Genomic DNA, 20,881 nt, shown 5'->3' on the forward strand with positions numbered 1-20,881 from the left:
GAGCCATGTGGCCAGAGAGGTGACGTCGGCCTTTGCTCTCTCTCTCTCTCTCTGCTCTCCAGGATTACTATAAGATCATTAAAACGCCTATGGATATGGGAACAATAAAGAAGCGCTTGGAAAACAACTATTACTGGAATGCTCAGGAATGTATCCAGGACTTCAACACTATGTTTACAAATTGTTACATCTACAATAAGGTGAGATGTGGGGGCCAGTGTCCAGCTGCCCTTGTGAAGGGGAGGAGGAGGGAGAGGCAGGCATGTCTAGAACCCAGGGGCCGGGCGCTGGAATGGGCGGGAGTGGAGTCGTGCAGAGGAGACCCGTAGAGGCAGGGGTAGTAAAACCCGTGGTCTTGCCTGTGACTGCTGGTCTCTTTTGCTGGGAGAGAGCTGCTGCCGTGTTCTGTGTCCAAACCATCCTTGTCAGCTTGAAGCATGTGCTTCTGATGCCCTTGGGAGTTTGGTTCTTGAGCATGTCTAGTAGAGAAGGTGTGAGACAGACAGTGCCAACTCATTAAAATGCCCGTTTAGATGATGTAAATTGTCGGGAAGAAGGCTACTAAACTGTAGTTGTTCAAGGGTGGACTCAGAACCCTTGATGTGAGAGGGGGCACTGGGGCCCAGCACATCTGGAGCTGTGAACATGACTATTGTCACCTCGGGCCATGGCATCGAGTGTCGCTTGCTGTTAACACATAGACCTGAAGATCACTTCTTAACCCCGTAGCCAAACCTTTCGGCTCGGCTATGCCATGAAGCCGGATCATTTATTTACAGTTCAGACCACAGATGTGATTAAAACCAACCCTTTCAAATAGAACGGCCCTGGAGGGAGACCCTATACAGAACTCAGCTTTTGACCTCTGCTGGTGTAGTGGGTAAAATTGCCCAGAAGAGATGGGTAGGTGAGTTTCTTGAAGTTTACCACATTTTTAAAAGTCTCAGCTCTCACCACTACGTTTAAGTGAAATGTGCACAGACAAGGTTCTCATTTTTGAGCCGAGTGGGGAACAGTATGTTATAGATAATGGGACAGTGGGGCCCATAAGGCAGTGTGAGTTGGACATTGCCCCACACCCCGTGAGCTGCCATGGGGACACACTGGGGAACGTGGTGGAGTCCTGCTAATGTATCTATGGCAGTAAATCCTGTGTCATTCAAGGATATCTAGTGAAGCTGAATTGTGTCAAATGAGGCCCTAACGGAAGGGAGGGTGCCTGTCTGTGATTGGCACATGGTTAGATGCTTACGGCATGAGGATTGTTTCTCAGGCCAGAGCTTAAAGGCTGGAGAGGGCGGTGCTGCCTCAGCAGCCCTGCAGGCACATGCAGCTCTGTGATGCCTGCTGGTGGGGCTGTGCTGTGGCCTTTTGGGGTTCAGCTCAGGGACCCTGAGGATGATGCTTCACACTTTGGGCCAGGGGTGGGTGGGTGGCTCTTGCGCTGTCTAGAAAAGTAGGAGGGCTTTCTGACCCTTGCCCCACGTGTCTTCTCTTCCAGCCTGGAGATGACATAGTTCTAATGGCAGAAGCTCTGGAGAAGCTCTTCTTGCAAAAAATCAATGAACTGCCCACAGAAGAAACGGAAATCATGATAGTCCAGGCGAAAGGAAGAGGACGTGGGAGGAAAGAAGCAGGTAGGGGACCCCAGCACTGTTTATCTCGCACTGAAAGAGTGAGGAAATGGCTTTATTTCTCCCCAGTCTTTGCCCTTCTGCACCCCCAGTGGAGGACTGAGTGGTGGCAAGATGGCTGCATTACACACTGGCTGGCATGTTGCTAGTTAGATACACCTGGGCCAGGTTCAGTGGTGGATCTGCCCCAGAGGGTCCCATGACCATGTGAGGCTCTCCCAAAGTAGAAATAACAGCCCTGCCTTTTTTTGATAAACTTCAGTTAAGGAGAAAGTGTAACCTTTTCAAAGCATTTTTAAGTTATTTGAATTCTTCACCCCTGCCAGTGCCATACATAGTCTCTGCTTTTCCATTTTAGAGAGATGAACCTGACCAAAGGCAATTTTAACTAATACCCCTCTCCTAGAGCCTCGAGGCTTGTTATCTGAATGATCTTAATGTGTTTGTGTTGGAGCCATGCCTGCTTTTTGGTGCCAAGTCTTCTGAAGTCGAGCCTGCCTCGTCTATGGTCTATGTCAGCACCCACTCCTGCCTTCTGCATCTTGCCGTCCACGGCTGTGCTGCAGAATGGTGGCACTGAGAAGGTGGCTGTGCTGTGTGCTTCTCTTAGGAGCTGGCTTTCACCTGGCTCCCCACCCTGCTCAGAAGCGATGGCTTCACAGGAGCATAAGGAGTCAGCTGCCCTGCAGTGCTGAGGGCTGACCAAGGAGAGCTGGTCTCCACAGAACCTGCTGAGAGGCGCCCAGCCAAGGACCCCGCCCCCCACCCCCTCCCCGGGCTCAGGGGTTTGGTCTGCATGTGGGGCAGACATGGGGCCTTGTATGTCCGGGCGCCTCTGCACAGCTGCAGGGAGGCATCAGCCAGCCGGCCTCCCCCCTGGCTCAGGGAGATGGGGTTTGCCGGTTTCCAGAAGCCTTGGCTATAGCTACTGATGCCGGGCCCCTGCCAGGAATGCTTGCTCAGAGGCGGTGCTTTTGGGAATGAGGACAGCACTGCCCGAAGCTCCGAGGAACATTCCCCCGGCCACAGCCCTGGTGCTGACTCTGGGCATGTACTTCCTATTCTTTGGCCTGGGCCTTCATGTTCATGAGGGGTCTGTGTGCCCAGCTGGGGACTTGCAGCCAGGACCCACCGGGCAGTGCAGCATGCTACGTGCCGCTGCTGTCAGAGCCCCGGGGCAATTGGGCAGACTTGGCCAAGGTCCAGGGTGTTCGAGCAGTTCTGGCTCTTAGGCAGATAGTTACAGTGATACTGTGTGCCATGTCCACGCAGATGTGTGCTTGCCACACGTGGCAGTGTCCCCACAAGGTCAGCCTGTATGTGTCAGGCTCGGCATCTAACCACATGTCACTTTGATGATTGGTAGGGACAGCAAAACCTGGCGTCTCGACGGTACCAAACACAACGCAAGCATCGACTCCTCCGCAGACCCAGACCTCTCAGCAGAACCCACCGCCTGTGCAGACCACACCTCACCCCTTCCCTGCCGTCACCCCAGACCTCATCGTCCAGACCTCCGTCGTGACAGTGGTGCCTCCCCAACCACTGCAGACGCCCCCGCCGGTGCCCCCCCAGCCACCACCCCCACCCACGCCAGCCCCCCAGCCCGTGCAGAGCCACCCGCCCATCATTGCGGCCACCCCGCAGCCTGTGAAGGTGAGTGCTATGCACACATGTGTGTGGGCCAGCCTGATCACTGACGAGCTCTTGCCACCTCGCGCACACACAACCCCCGGCCACAACAGCGAGGTTTGCAGGAGACAGTCACCCACCCATCCTTGCCAGTGCTTCATGCAAAGCCTGTCTGGTTCCTGGGGCACTGGTGGGTATCACGGGGATCTCGCTGTGTTTGAGTCAGTACATCCCAGAAGCTGATGCCCTTCTGTTGACCCAAAGACCCCGTAATGGAGTCACTCTTCCTGGGGCTTGCTGGCCCCTCCAATTTCTGATTTAGACCATGCATGTTGGCAGAGGCTGGCTAAATAGCCTCTGAAACGTGCTTCCCGCAGTGGCCAAGTGGCAGGCCTTGCTCTGGGGGGCCCCTGGCATTGAGTAGGAAGCTGCTTCAGGAGGTTTCGTTAGCCTCTGGTGAGCAGCTCCTATACTCAGTGGCACACATTCTCCTACCCTTGGCAGGGGCTTGTCCCAAAGCGGAGCAGAGTAGTGGGACCGGGCCTCCTTTTCCCCGGAGTGTTGGGACTCTGGGAAGGACCTGGCCTCAGGAGTGACCCCAAGGGCCCACTGTGCCACCCGCACCCCTGACCGTACTGTCACACGTGTACTCTTGGCAGACAAAGAAGGGTGTTAAGAGGAAAGCGGATACCACCACCCCCACCACCATCGACCCCATTCACGAGCCACCCTCGCTGCCCCCAGAGCCCAAGACCACCAAGCTGGGCCCCCGGCGGGAGAGCAGCCGGCCCGTGAAGCCCCCCAAGAAGGATGCGCCTGACTCGCAACAGCACCCGGCGCCAGACAAGAGCAGCAAGGTCTCAGAGCAGCTCAAGTGCTGCAGCGGCATCCTCAAGGAGATGTTCGCCAAGAAGCACGCCGCCTACGCCTGGCCCTTCTACAAGCCCGTGGATGTGGAGGCACTGGGCCTGCACGACTACTGTGACATCATCAAGCACCCCATGGACATGAGCACAATCAAGGTGGGCTGGGGAGGCTCCTGGGAACTGTGCCCCAGCCCCCAGCCCCACTCTTGACTCCCCAACCCAAAGGGGCCCAGCGCCCCCTGCTGGGAGCTCAGGGACATGCTCCCAGCCAATGGTGATTTTGGTCCCAGACAGCAGTGCTGCCCTCCCTGCATCTGGGGACGAGCCCTTCTTGGCCTTGGGGCCCAGTGCCCACAGGACCTTGCACAGGTTACGTGTTCCAGGTAACTTGGCCAGGCTCGCTCTCATGGGGAGGGACTTCATGTCTTCTCTCGGAGGAGACACGCAGTGCTAGCATTTTCACTGGTATTCTGAGGCCTTTTGTTTTTGTTTATTTCAAGCTCTTTTGCATTTTTCTCCTGGGAGTGGAGTAAGCCTGCCCTAAAATGGGACGGGCACAGCAGAGGACAGTGCTGTGTTCCTTTTGACCAGTGTCCTGCCCTGTGTCACCAAGACAAGTGTACGCCTGGTCAGAACTGGGCCCGGCCTCTTTCCATATCTGGCTTAAGCTCTGCCTCTGTGGATTCTGTGTCCACTTGCCCCTTAGCCGGGCACATGAGCCCATGGGAGGGTTTGCACCCTAGCGGGGCAGTCCCAGCCCTGAGACTTGCTGGTGACTGCCTCTTTGCCCACCTGGTGCTGAGAACCAGGGTCTGGGCTAAGGCCCGAGCCCCTGAGAACACCAGCTTGCTCCTGCAGGGAGGCCGCCCTGCTGCCGCCCCCTGCTGGCACATGCAGACACAGCCTGTCTTGTTTTTCCAGTCGAAACTGGAGGCTCGTGAGTACCGCGATGCTCAGGAATTTGGTGCTGATGTCCGGTTGATGTTCTCCAACTGCTACAAGTACAACCCTCCCGACCATGAGGTGGTGGCCATGGCCCGCAAGCTCCAGGTGAGGCTCTGGGAAACGGGGTGTGATGGCCTGCGACCGAGCAGGCTGGGCTTCTGGGCAGGCCAGGCCTCTAGGCCTTGGCAGATTGTATCTCTGTTATTTGCTTTGGCGTAATGCCACGTTGCTTTGGAAGAGTGGACTCAGGAAGATAACTCAGACATTTCACATTGGGATTGTTTTGTTATAATTAAAGCAGGGGGGTTGGTTTTGGTCTTGGGCATTTTGTTTTGGGGTGTCCCACTGAAAGCCCCCTCCCCCCCACCTGCATTCTGTTGCCCTTGGCCGGAAGAGCGCGTGTGCTGTGCATGGCCCAATCTCTTCTCCAAAACAGACCTGTCTCAAGTCGGCGGGGGACACTCTTGCCAGGTAGACACTTTGTCACAGTTGTGAGCTAAAGTAACTGCTCGACTGTGGGCATTTCTTCACCAGAGCCCTGAAGCCTTCCAGCTGCAGGGCAGCCGCATCTAGATGTTCTATCATGGGGCCATGATTCCCTATCAGATGGGATCCATGGCCTTTTCAAGTGGAACCGGGTGGTACACACTATAGAGGGCACATGGGAGGAAGGGAGGGGCAAATTACAGCATAAATGTGTGAATTAACTCCACATTCTTTTTTTTTTTTTTTTTTAAGGAAAATACATATACCCAATATTAACAGTTAATCTTTGCCTAGAAAGATCAGGAGTTAAAAATTATGGAGAATAAAGCCAATATTTAGTACTGTTATAATCTGCCTTTTTTTTAATCTTTAAAATTATATATATATATATATGTGTGTGTGTGTGTGTGTGTGTGTATATGTATATATATATATACACACACACACACATATATATATACACACACACACACACATATATATATATATATATATATATATATATATATATATATATATATATATAATTTAAATATATAAAACGTACCAATTCCTTGCCGTCAAAAGGTGCGGGCAGTCTGGCTGGAACTCAGGTTAGTCTGCACATCCCAAGGCCAACCCCCACCTGATGGCTGGGCGGGACTTCACGCCTGGCTTCCCCAGCCATTTATGAAGTACTTTCAGGGCAGAAGTCAGGACTTACAAAAAGCCTTTGGCGACTTGTGGATCCCCTCGAGGCAGGTCACCTGAGCCCTGCTGCTCACCTGCCTCCTGGCTCTAGTAGCTCTGCGTGTTGTCCCACACTCACCACCATAGTATCTCCTACCACCTACTGGCTCTGTCTCTCCTGGTCTTTCACTGGCCCCTGTCCTGCTCAGGGGCTGCCTTTTGTTCAGAGGATGTGTCCTGATCTCGGGGTAGAAGAAAACCTTCTTACTACTGTGGATGGGCCTGGCTATCACTTAAAGGCACACTCAGACTTGAAGGTTTTTCATTTCTACTGTTTGTTTTAGTTTTATTTCCTCTTAGTGGTTTTTGTTTTGTTTTGGCTTTGTTATTTTGGAAGAGGGGGGCTCCCTTCATTTGGGGCTGTCTGTTGGCTCTCTTCACAGAGAGTCAAACTGCTTGTTGTCTTGTATTTCCCATCCTTGAAGGAGCTCATTTCACTGCAATTTTCATATGTGAACACCAGGTGGCAGTGGTGCCCTCAGCACAGCACCTTAGACCCGACACCTCCACCCCCCAGGACTAAAGTAGCTTTTGCCCAGATTGGTACCCACACCCTTTATTTGCTCTGATGCAGACAACTAAACCAAAGCAAGTTCTCTGCCAGCACCAAAGGTTGCTGTTTTGAGCAACTTTATTTAAAAAGAAGAAAGAAAGCATTCTTTCATTTTCTAACTTTCTGTCTTCCTAATTTTTGTGCCTGTTTTAAGTATTGGGTGTTTTTTCATTTTTCTCCTTCTGGGAGTGGAGTGACCATGCCTAAACATGGAGTTTACCCATAGCAAGACCACTGATATGCTTGCCACACAGCAGCTACTTTCTAAACATGGACACCAAGTACCAAGCTGGACTGCATGACGTCCTTGCCCTCAGGGAGGGTCCACTTCAGGAGGGGGCAGTACCCATGTGGGCCAGTGCAGGACTGCTACCGCCCCCAGCCTGCTTTACCTGCAGCAAGGTGGCTCACCATGTTACATGTCATTGCATGTAACGTGCAATGAGGGGGGGTGGGGAATTGACATGACAGGTGGCGGACTTCTCATCTGGAAGGCAGTTGGCAGTTTATGGCATTTTGGCTTTATTTTTCTTCCTTCTCTCAAAGCTCTCCCAGGTCAGCATGGTTTAGTTGGCTGGATTCCCCAATGGAGACGGGGGTAAACAAAGCCCCAGCCCTGGTTTGCCTCTGTTTAGAGGTATGGGGACCTACAGTCTCTTGGGCTATGCCCAGGGATTGGGCTTTCCCCAGGAAGTGTGACACGGAAAAGGATCCACTTTATTTTCCTCTTCCAGCTTCTAAATTCTGGGCCTTTAGAAAACCCACGTCCCACTGCCTGGCAGCCCTGGTCATAAACCTGGGCTCAGAATTTCCTCAGGAGCCTGAGGGTGGCTTGGAACCACAGCTGCTGGTGGTACTGCCCTCTGCTCTATTGTTAAGTGAGGAATAATTTAGGACGTTTAGTACCCATGTGGATTACCAGTTTTATGTCAAGAAGAAGTGCAAATTAAAGTGGTATGCAGTTGTTTCTACAGTAAGGAAAAAATTAAGCTGAAGAGTATGTTGAGATCCTGCATTAGATCCCAGAGATGGGAATCTTTTGGGGGGTGGAGGTGTCTGAGGGTCTCCCACTCACTGCTGCCACCCTGGCACCTAGTAAACCTCCCGCTGCCTCCCTCTTTCCAGCCTCTACACCCTGAGTGTGGCCAAACCCCACAGCAATATCCAGGCATGGCTGAGAAGGGGCTGACGGGCCATACTTCTCCCCGAGGTTCTCCAGCTGCATGGGCTTTGGGTCGGTTCACCTGGGAGGTCTTTGGGCACTGAGACCTCCCCGCATCTAAACATCTCTGTTTCACTTAAAGGGGTGTGGGATGTGTTTCTCCCAAGAGTCTGACGTAGGCCCAGAGTAGGTGACCTGGTCACCAGTCAAGCGAGAGGAGGTACTTGCTCTGAAACCAGTATGGTTTGCTGATGCAAAGAGTCACAGTGTATGTGGCCCAGACTCTCGGGGTGGGGTACAGATGACAGCATGCCAGGCGGGGGAGCTGGGTCTACTTTGGGACGAGCCAGGGTAAGTGCCATCCCCCGTTTCCTTAGAACTCCCCCCTCCCGGGGGGGGGGGGAACAGGAACGTCCTTGTGGCAAGGGTAGTGCTGCCTGGCAGCTGATGGGGAAGCAGGGCCAACAAACAGGTGGCACAAAGCAGCTCCCACTTGGTAAAGGGTCACTGCCCAGCAGCACTGGGTGCTGGGCCCTTCTTGCCACCCTCCTCCCTTCGTGGGGTTCTGACGCCCTAACACCTTCTCAGACACATTTCTCTAACCTGCCCTGTTTCTTGGGAGAAGTCCTGGCTCTTCCAGATGGTTGTGTGGATCACTCAGGGACCCAAGCCTGCCCACACATCCAGGGCATCATGAGCAGGGGGATCTGAGTCCCCACCAAGGCCTCTGCCCTGGTGTGAAGCCCCCTCCCTCCTCTCTTTTCCATTGCCCTTCACCCTGCTCCGGGGTTTCTCTGTGAATAAATTAGAAAGGTATTGCCCTTCTAATGCTTAATCACAAAACCACTCAGACAGCAGGGTCCAGACAAGTTCCTTGCTGGAAGGAAGAGCTGCCTCGGGAGGCCGAGTGGAGGGGACCCCAGAGTGTGGGGGATGCTGCCCTGCTGTCCAGGGCAGGGGAGAGCGGAAGCCGCGTTTCGAGAGACGTCAGTAGGCTTCCAGGGCTGGATCTGTCACGTGTGCTCCAGTTTGAAACAGCAGCCTTGGAGCTCAACCCCATGGCCTTCTTGGGTCTCCTGGGCCGCACTGCCCTCCTAAAGCCCCTTCCGTGCTGTGAGATGCTGTGGTGACTAACAAGGCTTAAAGCAAGTCCCCAAATTTTGCTGGGAAGCCAGCCTTCTTCCTTCCACTGCTGTCCTCTGTTGTCACTAGATTTACCATGATGGAGCTCTCGGGGTAGGGAGGGCCCTGCCAGTTGGTTTGTGAGATGGCACAAAGCAGGACCCCCAGGTGCCCGGGTGGGGCTGCTACCCTGGAGCTCCATGACCCTACAGTCCCGTTAGATTCCCGGATCTTAGAGTTGGAAGTCTCAGAGTCTCCTGAGGGTAGGATCCTGAACTCGGTAGCCCAGTAGCTTCTGCTCAGGTTGCTTACACCTCGCAGCGCTAGCTCCCTCCCGTAGCCTGTCCTCAGCACCCCCACATCTGCTGTCCTGTGCCTTTCTCACTTTGCCTGGCACGCCCTGGAGATACCTCAGCCAGTGGCACAGCTCTCCTCAGTTCCGTCCCCCAGAGGTGATCTGAGGAGCAAGAAGGCAGACATGTGCCTCCTGCAGCAGGGTCTCGGCCTCCGCACTGGCCGCAGGCTCTGCGCTGACAATACTTTTACTGCAGGCAGGGCCTTTGCACCTGCTGTCCCCTCTGCTTAGAACACTCAAAAACTGCAGACCCCACCCACTCCCTGCGGGAATGTGAACTAGAGCTGGGCAGTGCCTCCTGTTCTGCCCGCTGTGTGTCTTGGTGCCTGCCTGGCATCCAGAAGGCTCCCTCAGGATGTGTGGAGTGCCAACCTAACGGGAGCCACAGGGCACTAGGGGTCCTGCCCTCAGCCCACTATCAAGGATTCCCCAGACTGACAGCTTCAGTGGGCAGCTGCCTCCTGGACTTAGGTACCTGTCTTTCCCTGGGCTGTGCTTCCCAGGGCGTGGGTGCCAGACCTCAGCAGGAGGTCCTTTCGCCTCAGTGTGAGACTTGAGAGAGGAGTGTTGGAATTGCTGCCAGGGAGCCCAGGCCAGCCCCTCACCTTAGTGGCAGGAAGAGGTCACTGATGGCCCAGTCCTCTTTGACCCTCCTGCTTGCTTCCTAGTCAGTCGATCCCAACAGCCAGTGAAGCTGTGGTGACACTGGGCCATGGCCCAGCCACCCTCTGCCCATATGCCTGGGGACCCAGCAGCCCTGATGGGCATGGCTTTCCCCCCAGGATGTATTCGAGATGCGCTTTGCCAAGATGCCAGACGAGCCTGAGGAGGCTGTGGTGGCTGTGTCCTCCCCTGCGGTGCCACCCCCCACCAAGGTTGTGGCCCCGCCCTCATCCAGTGACAGCAGCAGCGATAGCTCCTCAGACAGTGACAGCTCAACTGACGACTCTGAGGAGGAGCGAGCCCAGCGGCTGGCTGAGCTCCAGGAGCAGGTAAGGGCAGCAGGAGCCCCCTTCCCCCCGGAATCCAGGGATTGGGCAGTCGTGGCTCTGGAGTCCCAGCAGGAGCAGAATTCCCACCTGTGCTAAGTCACGGACACATTGAACATACACATCCGTGCATTGTATGTGGTGGGGGAGACACGGTGGTCATCTGGACAGAGGCAAGGCTTCTGGATCCTTCAGTGTCTGGAAGGAGGCCGAGCCGGGAAATTCTCTCCTGCGGCTGCATGGTTGCTCTGCTCCCTACAAGCCAGCCATCAGTCTCTAGTGCTGCAGTGTCTGCACTACTGCCCAGCCTGCTAGGGACCCTTCTCCTGGGACCAGGATAGCCTTGAGGCTTAGGCGGTTCTTCTGGCCACCATTGAAGTCCAGGGCTTGGGTGGGATGGACAGCAGATCACAGAGCTGACAGCCAGCCCCCTCCTGCACCCCTGGGCCCTGACACCTGGGGGTCCGTGCCGAGACCAGGGTGACCAGTGTGTCTTTCCCGTGTGCTCCGCAGCTCAAAGCCGTGCACGAGCAGCTTGCAGCCCTCTCGCAGCCCCAGCAGAACAAACCAAAGAAAAAAGAGAAAGACAAGAAGGAGAAGAAAAAAGAAAAGCACAAAAAGAAAGAGGAAGTGGAGGAGAATAAGAAAAGCAAAGCCAAGGAACTTCCTCCCAAAAAGACCAAGAAAAACAACAGCAACAGCAACACAAGGTCTGTGCCCTCAACTTGCCCCAGTGGGGACCCCAGCTGCCCCGGTCGTAGGGAGGCCACCTCTGCCCTTCTCCCCAGGACGAGCCTCTGGCACTCACCAGGTTTGGCGAGGGAGGGAGTATGGCAAGTAGTATGTGCAGACAGCAAGGACAGGCTACAGCAGTCCCCCACCCCCACCCCGTTTCCTGTGAAAAGCAGCCGGGTAGGGGCATGGAAGCCTCTCACAAGCCCCTCATGGAGGAGTGGGTGCCCAGCTTCCTGGGGGACCCGTTCCTGATGGCGTCTGCATCGTCCCTTCGTAGCAAGAAGGAGCCGGTGCCCATGAAGAGCAAGCCCCCTCCAGCGTACGAGTCAGAGGAGGAGGACAAGTGTAAGCCTATGTCGTACGAGGAGAAGCGCCAGCTCAGCCTGGACATCAACAAGCTCCCCGGGGAGAAGCTGGGCCGCGTGGTGCACATCATCCAGTCACGGGAGCCCTCGCTCAAGAACTCCAACCCCGACGAGATTGAGATCGACTTCGAGACCCTGAAGCCATCCACCCTACGGGAACTGGAGCGCTACGTCACCTCCTGTTTGCGGAAGAAACGAAAACCTCAAGGTGCCCTTGGGCCCCCTGGGGCTGGAGGGGGTCCCAGACAAAGGAGGGTGGGCTGAGCTGCTTCCTCTAGCCCTTTCAACCTGGAGGTCCCCTGGGTACCTCAGGTGACTGCCTTCCAGACTTGGCCCTTTCCCTCTGCAGGCTTTTTCTCCAATGATAAAATCTGTCCTTGACATGGACACCTCTGGAGGCTTGTAACATCACACTCTACCCTGGGTTGTTGGTGCCTTTCTTGACCTCACTGGCTTGTGACCTTCTGGGGCCCACCTGCACCTCAGTGCCCTAAGGCTTACTCTGCGCAGCAGCTGCTTTTGTCCTCAGCTGCTGCCACTGAGTCTTCTACCCAAAACCACCCTCTCGCCACCATTTGGGGCCTCTGAGGGGCAAGACCGGGAGGCAAGGCCTTAGGGCGGCTCTGCGCCTGCCTGCCGTCCTCCTGTAGCATGGCGTGGCTCCCTCTCTGAGTCTCCCAGGCAGCCCTTTCATGCTACAGGTAACTTGTTTTGACTCAGCTTTTGTCTTATGACGAGGACTTAGGATCCCCAGCAGAGCATTGCACACAGCCTTCATTCCAGCCCGGACCGACTCCAGGGGTCCGTGGGCCCCTCCCCAGGGCTCTCCTTGTCTTGATTTGTCTCTGGCAGTCTGTCATGTCCTCTTGGGTTCTCTTCACCCGCTTCCAGAAAAGTCCTTGAGGGAACCCTAGCCTGACAATCCTCGTCTTAGGAGGTTCCCTCCTGCCTGCCTCTTAATCCTGCTGAACTCTGCACGTGGGATTCTGAGAGATTGGGGGAGCGGGGCTTAAAATTCCAACATAAGCCAATTTTTTGGCTAGTGGGCAGTAGGCTAGCATCTTTCCACTGGGAAACATGGGCCTGTTGGGGATCTGGGCCAATCACAGGGGCAGCCCTCGGGCTCACAGGGCGCAGTGCCCCCTGGCCCTCCTTCCAGGCAGTAGAGTGTGCCTGGGCTGAGAGCAGCCCTGGGCTCGGGCCCCGCCTCATGCAGTCCCTGTGGCTTTATTGCAGCCGAAAAAGTAGATGTGACTGCCGGCTCCTCGAAGCTGAAAGGCTTCTCATCGTCCGAGTCGGAGAGCACCAGTGAGTCCAGCTCGTCCGACAGCGAAGACTCCGAAACAGGTTAGGGTCCCCTTCCATCCTTGTCGCATTCCTGCCTTCGCTCGGCACCGCTCTGTCCTGTATCCTGGCTACCAGAGGCCACGTGTGGTCATCGGAACTTACCGAGCCACCCCATCAATCCTCCAGCTGCGGCAGTGGGTAGCCCAGCGCCCACTTCTCTCCCCCATCACCCCGGCTGAGAGGACAAGTGGCTGAGGGTGCTGACACTGCAGGTCCCTGTGGGGAGCGGGAGGTGGGGTGTTGGGGCTCAGGTGGTGGCATCCATCTTAGTGTAACCCTGCCTATCCCCCCAGTCTTCCCTGCATGTGGTGCGACCGTCCCAGGTGATGTGCTTCAGCAGGTGTGGAGCAGCCTGCTGTCGCCCCTGCTGTCACTGGACTCAGGGCACTGCCATCCTCCTCAGTGTGCTCACTACTGTGTGGGCCGCTCCTGACTGCACACACTTGGACGTGTGTGTCCTGCACCTTTCACAGTCCCCCTCAGGCTCCAGGGGTCTGCACGTGTGCCCCCCCTGAGCAGCAGCTTCAGCATGGGAGGGGGGCAGGTGGAGACACTGAGAGCCGTGCAGTGCTGGGGAGACAGGGCCTTTCCTCCAGCGGGGTGCTTTTCTGATGATTCTCAGGGGAGCAAATGCTCAGGCTGGCCCAGAGGGGCTAGGGAAGAAAGCTGGCCACCAGCCCGTGCTGCGAGGTGAAGCTGGCTGTCTCTCTGTCCGCGGGGTGGCCCTGGACAGGTCTTGCTCCATCAGCTGAGCAGACAGAGCTGCGGATCGCCTGCTAGTTGGCCCTGGGACTCAGCCCGACGCTCCACACAGTGGGCAGCGTGTGTTTGGACAACAAAGCCTGGCATGTTCTTTCATGGACCTGTCCTTTCTCTGGTGTTTTACTCTAATTGGAAGTAAAAGATAAGCTCCACTGAATCAGTTCATGTAAATAATGGGACCTGACGGTAGCATGGAGGTTTGAGGATTCCTTTCAGCAGCTGGGAAGAGCGGTGCTGCTCCAAGGCGTGTACATATGAGGACCTCGTTTCAGGCTCAGCCTGCCTCGCTCTGGAGAAGCAGGGGCCTCTGGGCGTCGTCACTGTCACTTCCCTTTTACAGTTAGGGTACCAGGCTTCCCAAGTGAGTGGGGGGCTGAGGGCTCCTCCAGGATTTCAAATGCTGGATTACGTCATTTTCCATGGGCCCAAATGAGGTGAAATTCATTAGGCCATGTTTTGTATTTATTGACCTACTGTACACGGGCCACTTCTGTTGCCATCCTTTACCCCTTTTCTACCACCCCCCCGACTGCTTTTTTTATCTATCAACCAGCAGGGGGTGCTGCACCCCATGCCCCGCCAGGCCCACTGCCTTTAGCTGGGTGAATGGCCCTATTCTTGGGCCGAATTAGCATTCCTGGTAGCCACTGACTTCTCACTTTGGGTGCTAGCCATATCTTCAGTTTGCCTTCTCTCTCGGGTTCCTTGCAGGCTGCTCCTTCTAGGGGTTTCGCAGTCTTTCTCCTAAGGACCCAACCAGTCTAAACTCTTTAAGGGCTAAAACTGGCAGGGGACCTGGTCACTAAAAACGGTGCAGCTTGGCTGAGGAGGAATTGCTTTGGCTGGTGTGGTGCCTTAGGGGGCTCTGACGGTGGCCTTTGTCCCTGGCCTGAGCTCCTCTTTAGGGCGCGTTTGCTTTCAACAGGAACACTCCTGCACCCGCCTGCTGCCACCTCAGTGGGGCGTCCGTGACGGCATTTCCAGCAGCTTTCTGCTGCTGCCAAGATGTTTTCTTTATTTTTTTCACATTTTTCCCCCTTTTAAAGAAAGTGGAAAGATTGTGCAACAAGTAATCTGAGAGTCCTGGGAACAGCTGTCTTGGCGGGAAGGAGGGCGAGATTTACAGTCTCGGAGCTGTAGGCACCGGGCCCCAGCAGTCCAGCCACCTCCAGCCTGTCCCTCTTCCCAGGCACCCTCCCCATCCTGGGTTTTGTGCAGGTCCCCTTTTGTCTTCTTGGGCCTGGCTTTTTCTTCCCCATTAGTGTGCACTGGAGAGCCCTGTCGTGAGCCGGCTGGGGCTTCTGCTCACCGGAGGGACCTGCCCTGTGGGTTTGCACCTTGCATGTCCTGGGGTGGGAGCCTGTGCCCTGCACCACTGAATGCAGTTATCACCACCCCATCCCACCCAGGAAACCACTCGCTTCCCAGGCAGATCCTCCAGCAGCTGCTCGTGCTGGGTCCATGGAGCCCGGCAGCCCTGATTGCTGCAACCAGTTACAAGCAGTTCTTCTGGGGGCCGGGGGGCGTTGGAGGTATTTTCCTTGATCTTTTGGGGCTTAAATTGTTTTTGCCCTCCTTGTTCTTGTGTGTCCATTTGGATTGGAGCCGAAATTCCTGAAAGGACCTATTTTTGTCATTGTGTTAAGTAAGGGTCAGTTCTGCTGACACAGCCCTGAGACATGAGTCACCGAAAGAAACCAGAGGCACTAAATTAGGCATGGGGGGTGTTAGGTGGACCCCTCCTCTGGCCGCTATCTAGACATGGATGCCAAGGACAGCTCAGGGCACGGGGCTGGTCCTGGGGGCCATGCTGCAGTTCAGGGACGCCGTGTGCTCACAGAATGGTGGGCTGGGGGCAGGGGCACCGCTTTCCCAGCCTGGTCCCCGACCACTACATGCTGCTCCCACTGCCTAGCAGCACGATTGACTGGTCCCACCACATCCTCTGAACCCACCGTCACTTGGGTTGTGGTCTTTTGTTGAGGTTCAGTGCTTGCTGAAATATTAACTGCTCAGTGGTTCAGTATTGGAAGAAGGGGCTGAGTACCCCTAAGGCGTTTGTAGATCTCAGCTGGGCAGGCTGGAGGTGGGTGCCCTGGTTCCCCTCTTCCCGCTGCTGTCCCAGGTGGGCTGTGGGCAGAGGTGTGGCCCCTCTGTCACCAGTGCTGGGATCATGCCATCCTTGCCCATGTGGGGCCAGGGATGTCCGAGGGCTCTTCTTTCAGCTTCCCCCCATCACCTTGCTGATCGGGTTCTTTCAGGGTGGGGTGGACACAATTCGTGTCCCTCTCAGGAGCAACTGCTGCCCCCAGGGACCTGGGCTGGGGCCGGGGTTGAGGGAGGCATGGGACAGTTATCTTGGACTTGGCCTGGGCTTAGTTGCAGCAGGAGTGCACTCCAGCTATTTTATTTAGTCTCGTTTCCTTTTCCCAGGATTGGAGCATGTGGGCGGTTTTTAATAGCTCCAGGGGAAAAAGGAATGCTTGATGTTTTGGAAAGATTTGAGCTTGAAAGTGCAGATGGAGGCCATGGGACATTCTTCCCAGGCAGCCGGCCTCAGCTTCCGACCCTCGGGGTCTCTGAGAGACTTGGTCCCAGTCGTTCTTGGGGCCTGCTGCTGCCAGCTCCAAGGGCGTGCCGCTTGCTCTCAGGGGCAGGGAGCAGGCAGAGACCTGGAGAACAGCGCTGTAGCCGGTGTGCCCGCACTGCCAGCTGACCCCTCACATACCCACACACACGGGGGTCGCAGCTGGTGGGATTCTGGGGCTCCCTGGGCGGGGCCAGCCTTGTGGAATGTACCCTGAGTAAGAGGCCGGCTGGTGGGCGGGTTTTTCCCATGCACACACTGGGGGACCATGGGAGTGCAGTGTTGGTGCATCCGTGACTCCAGCAGAGGCGTCTGCTCTGCTGTGTGGGTGGGAATGACCCCACGCCTATCCCAGGTCAAGGGGAGCCAGATTGGATGCCTTGGAAAAAGAAAGGACGATTTTTCTCCTCAGCCCGTTTTTTTACTTTTTTCCCCCTCCTTAACAGTGTCTGTAACTGGTTCCTCTTTTTGTAATTTTTTTTCTTGGGGTTTGTAGGAATGCAGAGATGAGGTATTAGCTGGAAGTCCCACACGCGAGAGCCCCTGTCTTGGAGGCTTTTCTTCCCTTCGCACAAGCGCTGAGGGAGGGCTGCGTAAGCTCCCTGAGATGAACAAGGTGCAACAAAGCAGGGGGATGAGCTCAGTCAGTGGGGACTCATAGCGTGGCACACCAGGCTGGGCTGCAGGATGGTGGCAAGTAGGACAAGAGGGGCCTCTCACCTTCTGAGACTGGAAAGGAGATGCCAGAGTGCACTCAGGCGCACAGGGGACCCATGATAGGAAGCAGGTCTATCTAGAAGCATAAACAGGCTCAGGGTGGTAGTGTAGACGTCCGTGGCCCGTCTGAGGGGGGAAGGTGGGTCTGTCCCCACCGGAGGCTGGCCAGGCTGGGGCAGGGTTCCTAGGCTCCGGCGCCGTTCTCTGGTGCCCTGTTAGCAAGCAGGGCACAGGAGGCTGGCTCGGTCTGCGGTTCTTCTGTTCTTGTGACTTGAACGGTACATTCCACACCATTTCTCTCACACTGGTTTCTCTCTCCCTCTATGTAGGTCCTGCCTAATCATTGGACACGGACTCTTAATAAAACGGTCTTCAGTTCCAGATTCCTTCCCAGCAAGCTCTAGCTTAAGTCCATTTTCTTCCGTGAAAGGGACAGGACTCCATCAAGTTATGGAATTCTCAGAGCCCTGGGCCTGTCCCCGGGTGCATTAGTCATGTCCATCAGAGCAGCTCACGCCTAGTCCCGCCTCCGGGAAGGCTGCCTGCCTGGCTGGGCGCCCGGCCTCCTGTGTACAGACTGCCTGGCTGTCCTGCCCAGCCTTCCGGGTGGGGGGCATCTCCCAGAGGGTGATGACAGTCCCCCTGCACACGCACACGTGTGGTGCTGCTCTGTGCAAGGCCCCGTCACCAGTATGTTTTCTCTTCTCTTCATCCCTCCGTCTTTTTCTGGGACTCTGGATCCTAAGCGCTTCCCTCCTGGACCTGGCAGTGCTGTTAGCCCGGGGGAGATCTCATTCAGCCTAAGGAAGAACAATCTAGCATGTAGAGCTTTCCCGAGTGAGGAGCGGGGCTGTCCCTCAGCACACCTTCTCTGGTGGCCCCTGAGGCTGTCGCCAGCCACAGCTGACTCACAGCCCCCTGGAGTCCTTGGAGTCCTTCGATTTGTGTTCCCATTGTTGCCTGTTGGGCGTTTTCCCAACTTCCTTGGCCTCTTCTAAAGTCTCCTAGGGAAAGGACCTCCTTGGCTGCCTTCCGTCCCTCCCAGGTGATTAGAAGCAGGCTACAATGGACAGGCGCTGCCGGGCAGGCCTCTGGTGAGGGCACTCGGGGAGGAGTGGCCATGCAGCCAGCTCCCCTGGCCCCTGGAGCCCATCAGCCCTGCCCCCCAGTGGGGTGAGGGTCTGGCCTAGTGGGCGAGAAAGGGCTCTCAAAACCCAGAGCACTGAGCTGGTCAGTGGTGGGGGTGTCAGAGCCTTCGGGGCCGGCTCCCTGCACATCTCTGAGGGGCGTGGCCCACGGGCACCCTCCTCGTCTTCAGTGCCCTGGAATGATGGCAGCTGATGGGATGGGGCAGGCCAGGGCGGCCGCATCATCCACGTCCTCTGAGAGACACTGAATAGGCTTTTTTGCTCTAAAAATAAATATTGGCCCTTTTTTGGTCATGAATCCAGCATCTCAGCAGAAACTGCCTGATGTGAAGTTCCCTAAGGATTGCGTTTTTAAGTGTAGTTGGTGTGTACTTCTTCAAGGCCTGGCCGCATCTTGGAGTCAGCCTTCTGGAACTGCACGCAGGCTTGAGGAGGTGCAGTTCACTGTCAGCAGGCCGCAACATCTGTGCCTGGCCCAGACTGGCCTCGGCCTTGGGTTCTAGCTCTAGCCTGGCCAGAACCCCTAGGGTCCTACAGTGCTGCTTAGAGCCCCAGGCTGCGCCCTGATCCTCTGGCCGGTCGGCTTCCAATCAAGTTCTATTTGCCAAACAGACTATTTTGAGCTGCCCTTTGGCCTGTGCCTGATGTGTTCCCAGTGCAGCTTGGCCTGGCTGGCTGAGGCCAGGGGGCTTCATGCCTGGAGATTCCCACAGGACAGTTGGGAAGCCGCTGGCATTGTCTTTCTGGGAAGATTCTGCTGTCTTGGAACAAATGGCAGCCTGCGTTCCCACAGTGTCTGCCCGTGTGCCGCCCCCAGCCATTCCCACACAGTTGCATATGGGCCGTAGCCACAAGCCAGCTCTCCTGCAGGGTCCTTGCTCTCACTATCCAAGGACTCCGTCCTTTGTGTCCGTGGGGTTTCCATCTAGCAGAGAACTTGATCTTTAGACTTGAGCTGTCACCTGTGCCCGGTACCCCAGAAGCCAGCAGAGAGCAGTGCCCACTTACTTTGGACTAAAGGCCCCTTTGTGTGGGCAGTGGGAGGTGCCAGCCAGGCCTGATCCCCAGTGGGCTTTGGGGCCCGAGGAATTGCTGTCAGGGGTGGGAGGCCCGGGCGTCCACGAGTGCCAAGGCTCCCCAGTTAGTTCAGTTGGGGGGCTCCGTGCCTCTGCCCTGCCCTTACCCTCCATCCTGTCTCCTTCCTTTGAGTTGGGAGGGTGGGGGGAGGAATCAGTGTTTAATCAGATTTTACAAAAACATTTTAATTCTTTGTACAATTACCATCCTATGTAAAGATGACATTTGTGTTGAGTTCAAGATTTTCATGGAATAAAGATCACACAGTACTTGAGGCCATCTTCATGTAACCCTTTCTAGAGAGTTTTGTGTGGGGGTGTCTTGGGGCTGGTGTGTCGTGAAGCCGTGCACTTCCTGTCTTGTGTTCCCACCAGTCACAACGATACAAGGCTCAGGCCACGTGAGCCAGACGCGATGTTCCAAACAGGCTCCAGCTCCTTTGGTCCCCGCTGCCAGCCCCTTAGTCCTGTGGAGCTGGGAGTGTGCTGGGCGCCTCCCAGCCTCTCTCCATCCTGCCTGGCACGGCCTCGGAGCTCTGGGGTGACCTTTCCAAGGCAGCCCACATTTGTTGCCTAGAACCCCCAGGGCCTTGTTGCACTCTGTCCCCACAAGTTCTCGTATGGGCCTCTCTGCTCAGGGCCTACAGGGCGGTAGATACATGGTGGGGAAAACTACTTCCCTAAGGCCACAAAATGGCAGGCTGCCCTGACCAAGCCCATTCTTCTCTCTCCCATGACGTGTCTTCTGGTCAGAATTGACCCATCGACCCCCTTCTTCCCCCAGCTCCTCCAGGCCCTCCAAAAGCATGCCCAGCATATGAGCCGCGGCCCCCAGCCTCCCACAAGCTACACTTTATCTTAATGGAATTGGTTCAGGGAGAGGAGCCCATTCATGAGGAGCACCCCAGCCTCTTCCACTTTCTTGGCTCAGTGGCCTCTGCACTGAGCTTGCCCCCAGCACATGCAGGGTCCCTTTGACCTGGGCCTACACCCTCTCTAGTCCAGTGCTTTGCCCCCAACACCCACCCTGCAGCTACCAGATGTCCTGTGGCCCTGATCCTGCAAACCTCCTAAACTCCCCCCTTTTGTATGTCTTACCCATGAGAGTGTCCCTCTCCCCGGGTTTCTTACTGTGACCCAGCATCCTGTTTGGGGCTGGGCCTATGGTTCACATGTCCCAGGTGTCCCCAGTTGCTGCCATTTGTATGAGAATGTGTCTAGCTGCCGAGGTCTGTGTCGCTGTCTTGTCTTTTCCATGGAGTGGTGAGCTCTCACAGGGCGCAAGGTCCTTTTTCATCCCTTGTGGTGGCACTTGGCACCTCGAGGCCATGTGCCTCACAGAAGCTTAGCATGGCCCTTCGTGAAGCAGCTACAAGCGGAGGTAGCCCTGCTTTGGGCAGAGCCTGTCTTCTGAGCCCAGCAGCAAGAGCCAGCACCCCGTCAAGGAGCTCAGGGGATGCCAGGCAAAGGCGACAGGAGTCCCACCTCCACCTGGTGGTTGGCAACTTCATCATTTCCTAGCCCATAAGTGCCAGCTGGGCCTCTTTCCCTGTGGGGTTTGCAAACCTGTGGGGTTTGGCAAGGGGCATCCAGCTGGCAAGTTCCTTAGCATAAACGTCTAGAGTGGGACATGCTGGGGCTTGCTGGCTCTTGTACACTCCTCGCAGACAT

The 20,881-nt window shown here is 55.9% G+C and overlaps 1 protein-coding gene across 6 annotated transcripts in view; it reads left to right on the plus strand.

The window, feature by feature from the left end:
* BRD4 (bromodomain containing 4) overlaps positions 1-20,881 on the plus strand; it is a 76,943-nt gene that overhangs the window by 47,964 nt on the left and 8,098 nt on the right. For all 6 annotated transcript variants that reach the window (XM_074338025.2, XM_074338022.2, XM_088792410.1 and 3 more), the window contains 9 exons: positions 63-200; positions 1,502-1,637; positions 3,001-3,290; positions 3,926-4,288; positions 5,054-5,182; positions 10,267-10,476; positions 10,987-11,183; positions 11,486-11,781; positions 12,810-12,920. In XM_074338025.2, coding sequence (XP_074194126.2) covers positions 63-200; positions 1,502-1,637; positions 3,001-3,290; positions 3,926-4,288; positions 5,054-5,182; positions 10,267-10,476; positions 10,987-11,183; positions 11,486-11,781; positions 12,810-12,920 — 1,870 coding nt within the window. The remainder of the gene's footprint in view (positions 1-62; positions 201-1,501; positions 1,638-3,000; positions 3,291-3,925; positions 4,289-5,053; positions 5,183-10,266; positions 10,477-10,986; positions 11,184-11,485; positions 11,782-12,809; positions 12,921-20,881) is intronic.

Source organism: Rhinolophus sinicus, chromosome 15, assembly GCF_057876585.1.
Source record: "Rhinolophus sinicus isolate RSI-liver-muscle chromosome 15, RSI-T2T, whole genome shotgun sequence".
NCBI classification, from domain to species: Eukaryota; Metazoa; Chordata; class Mammalia; order Chiroptera; family Rhinolophidae; genus Rhinolophus; species Rhinolophus sinicus.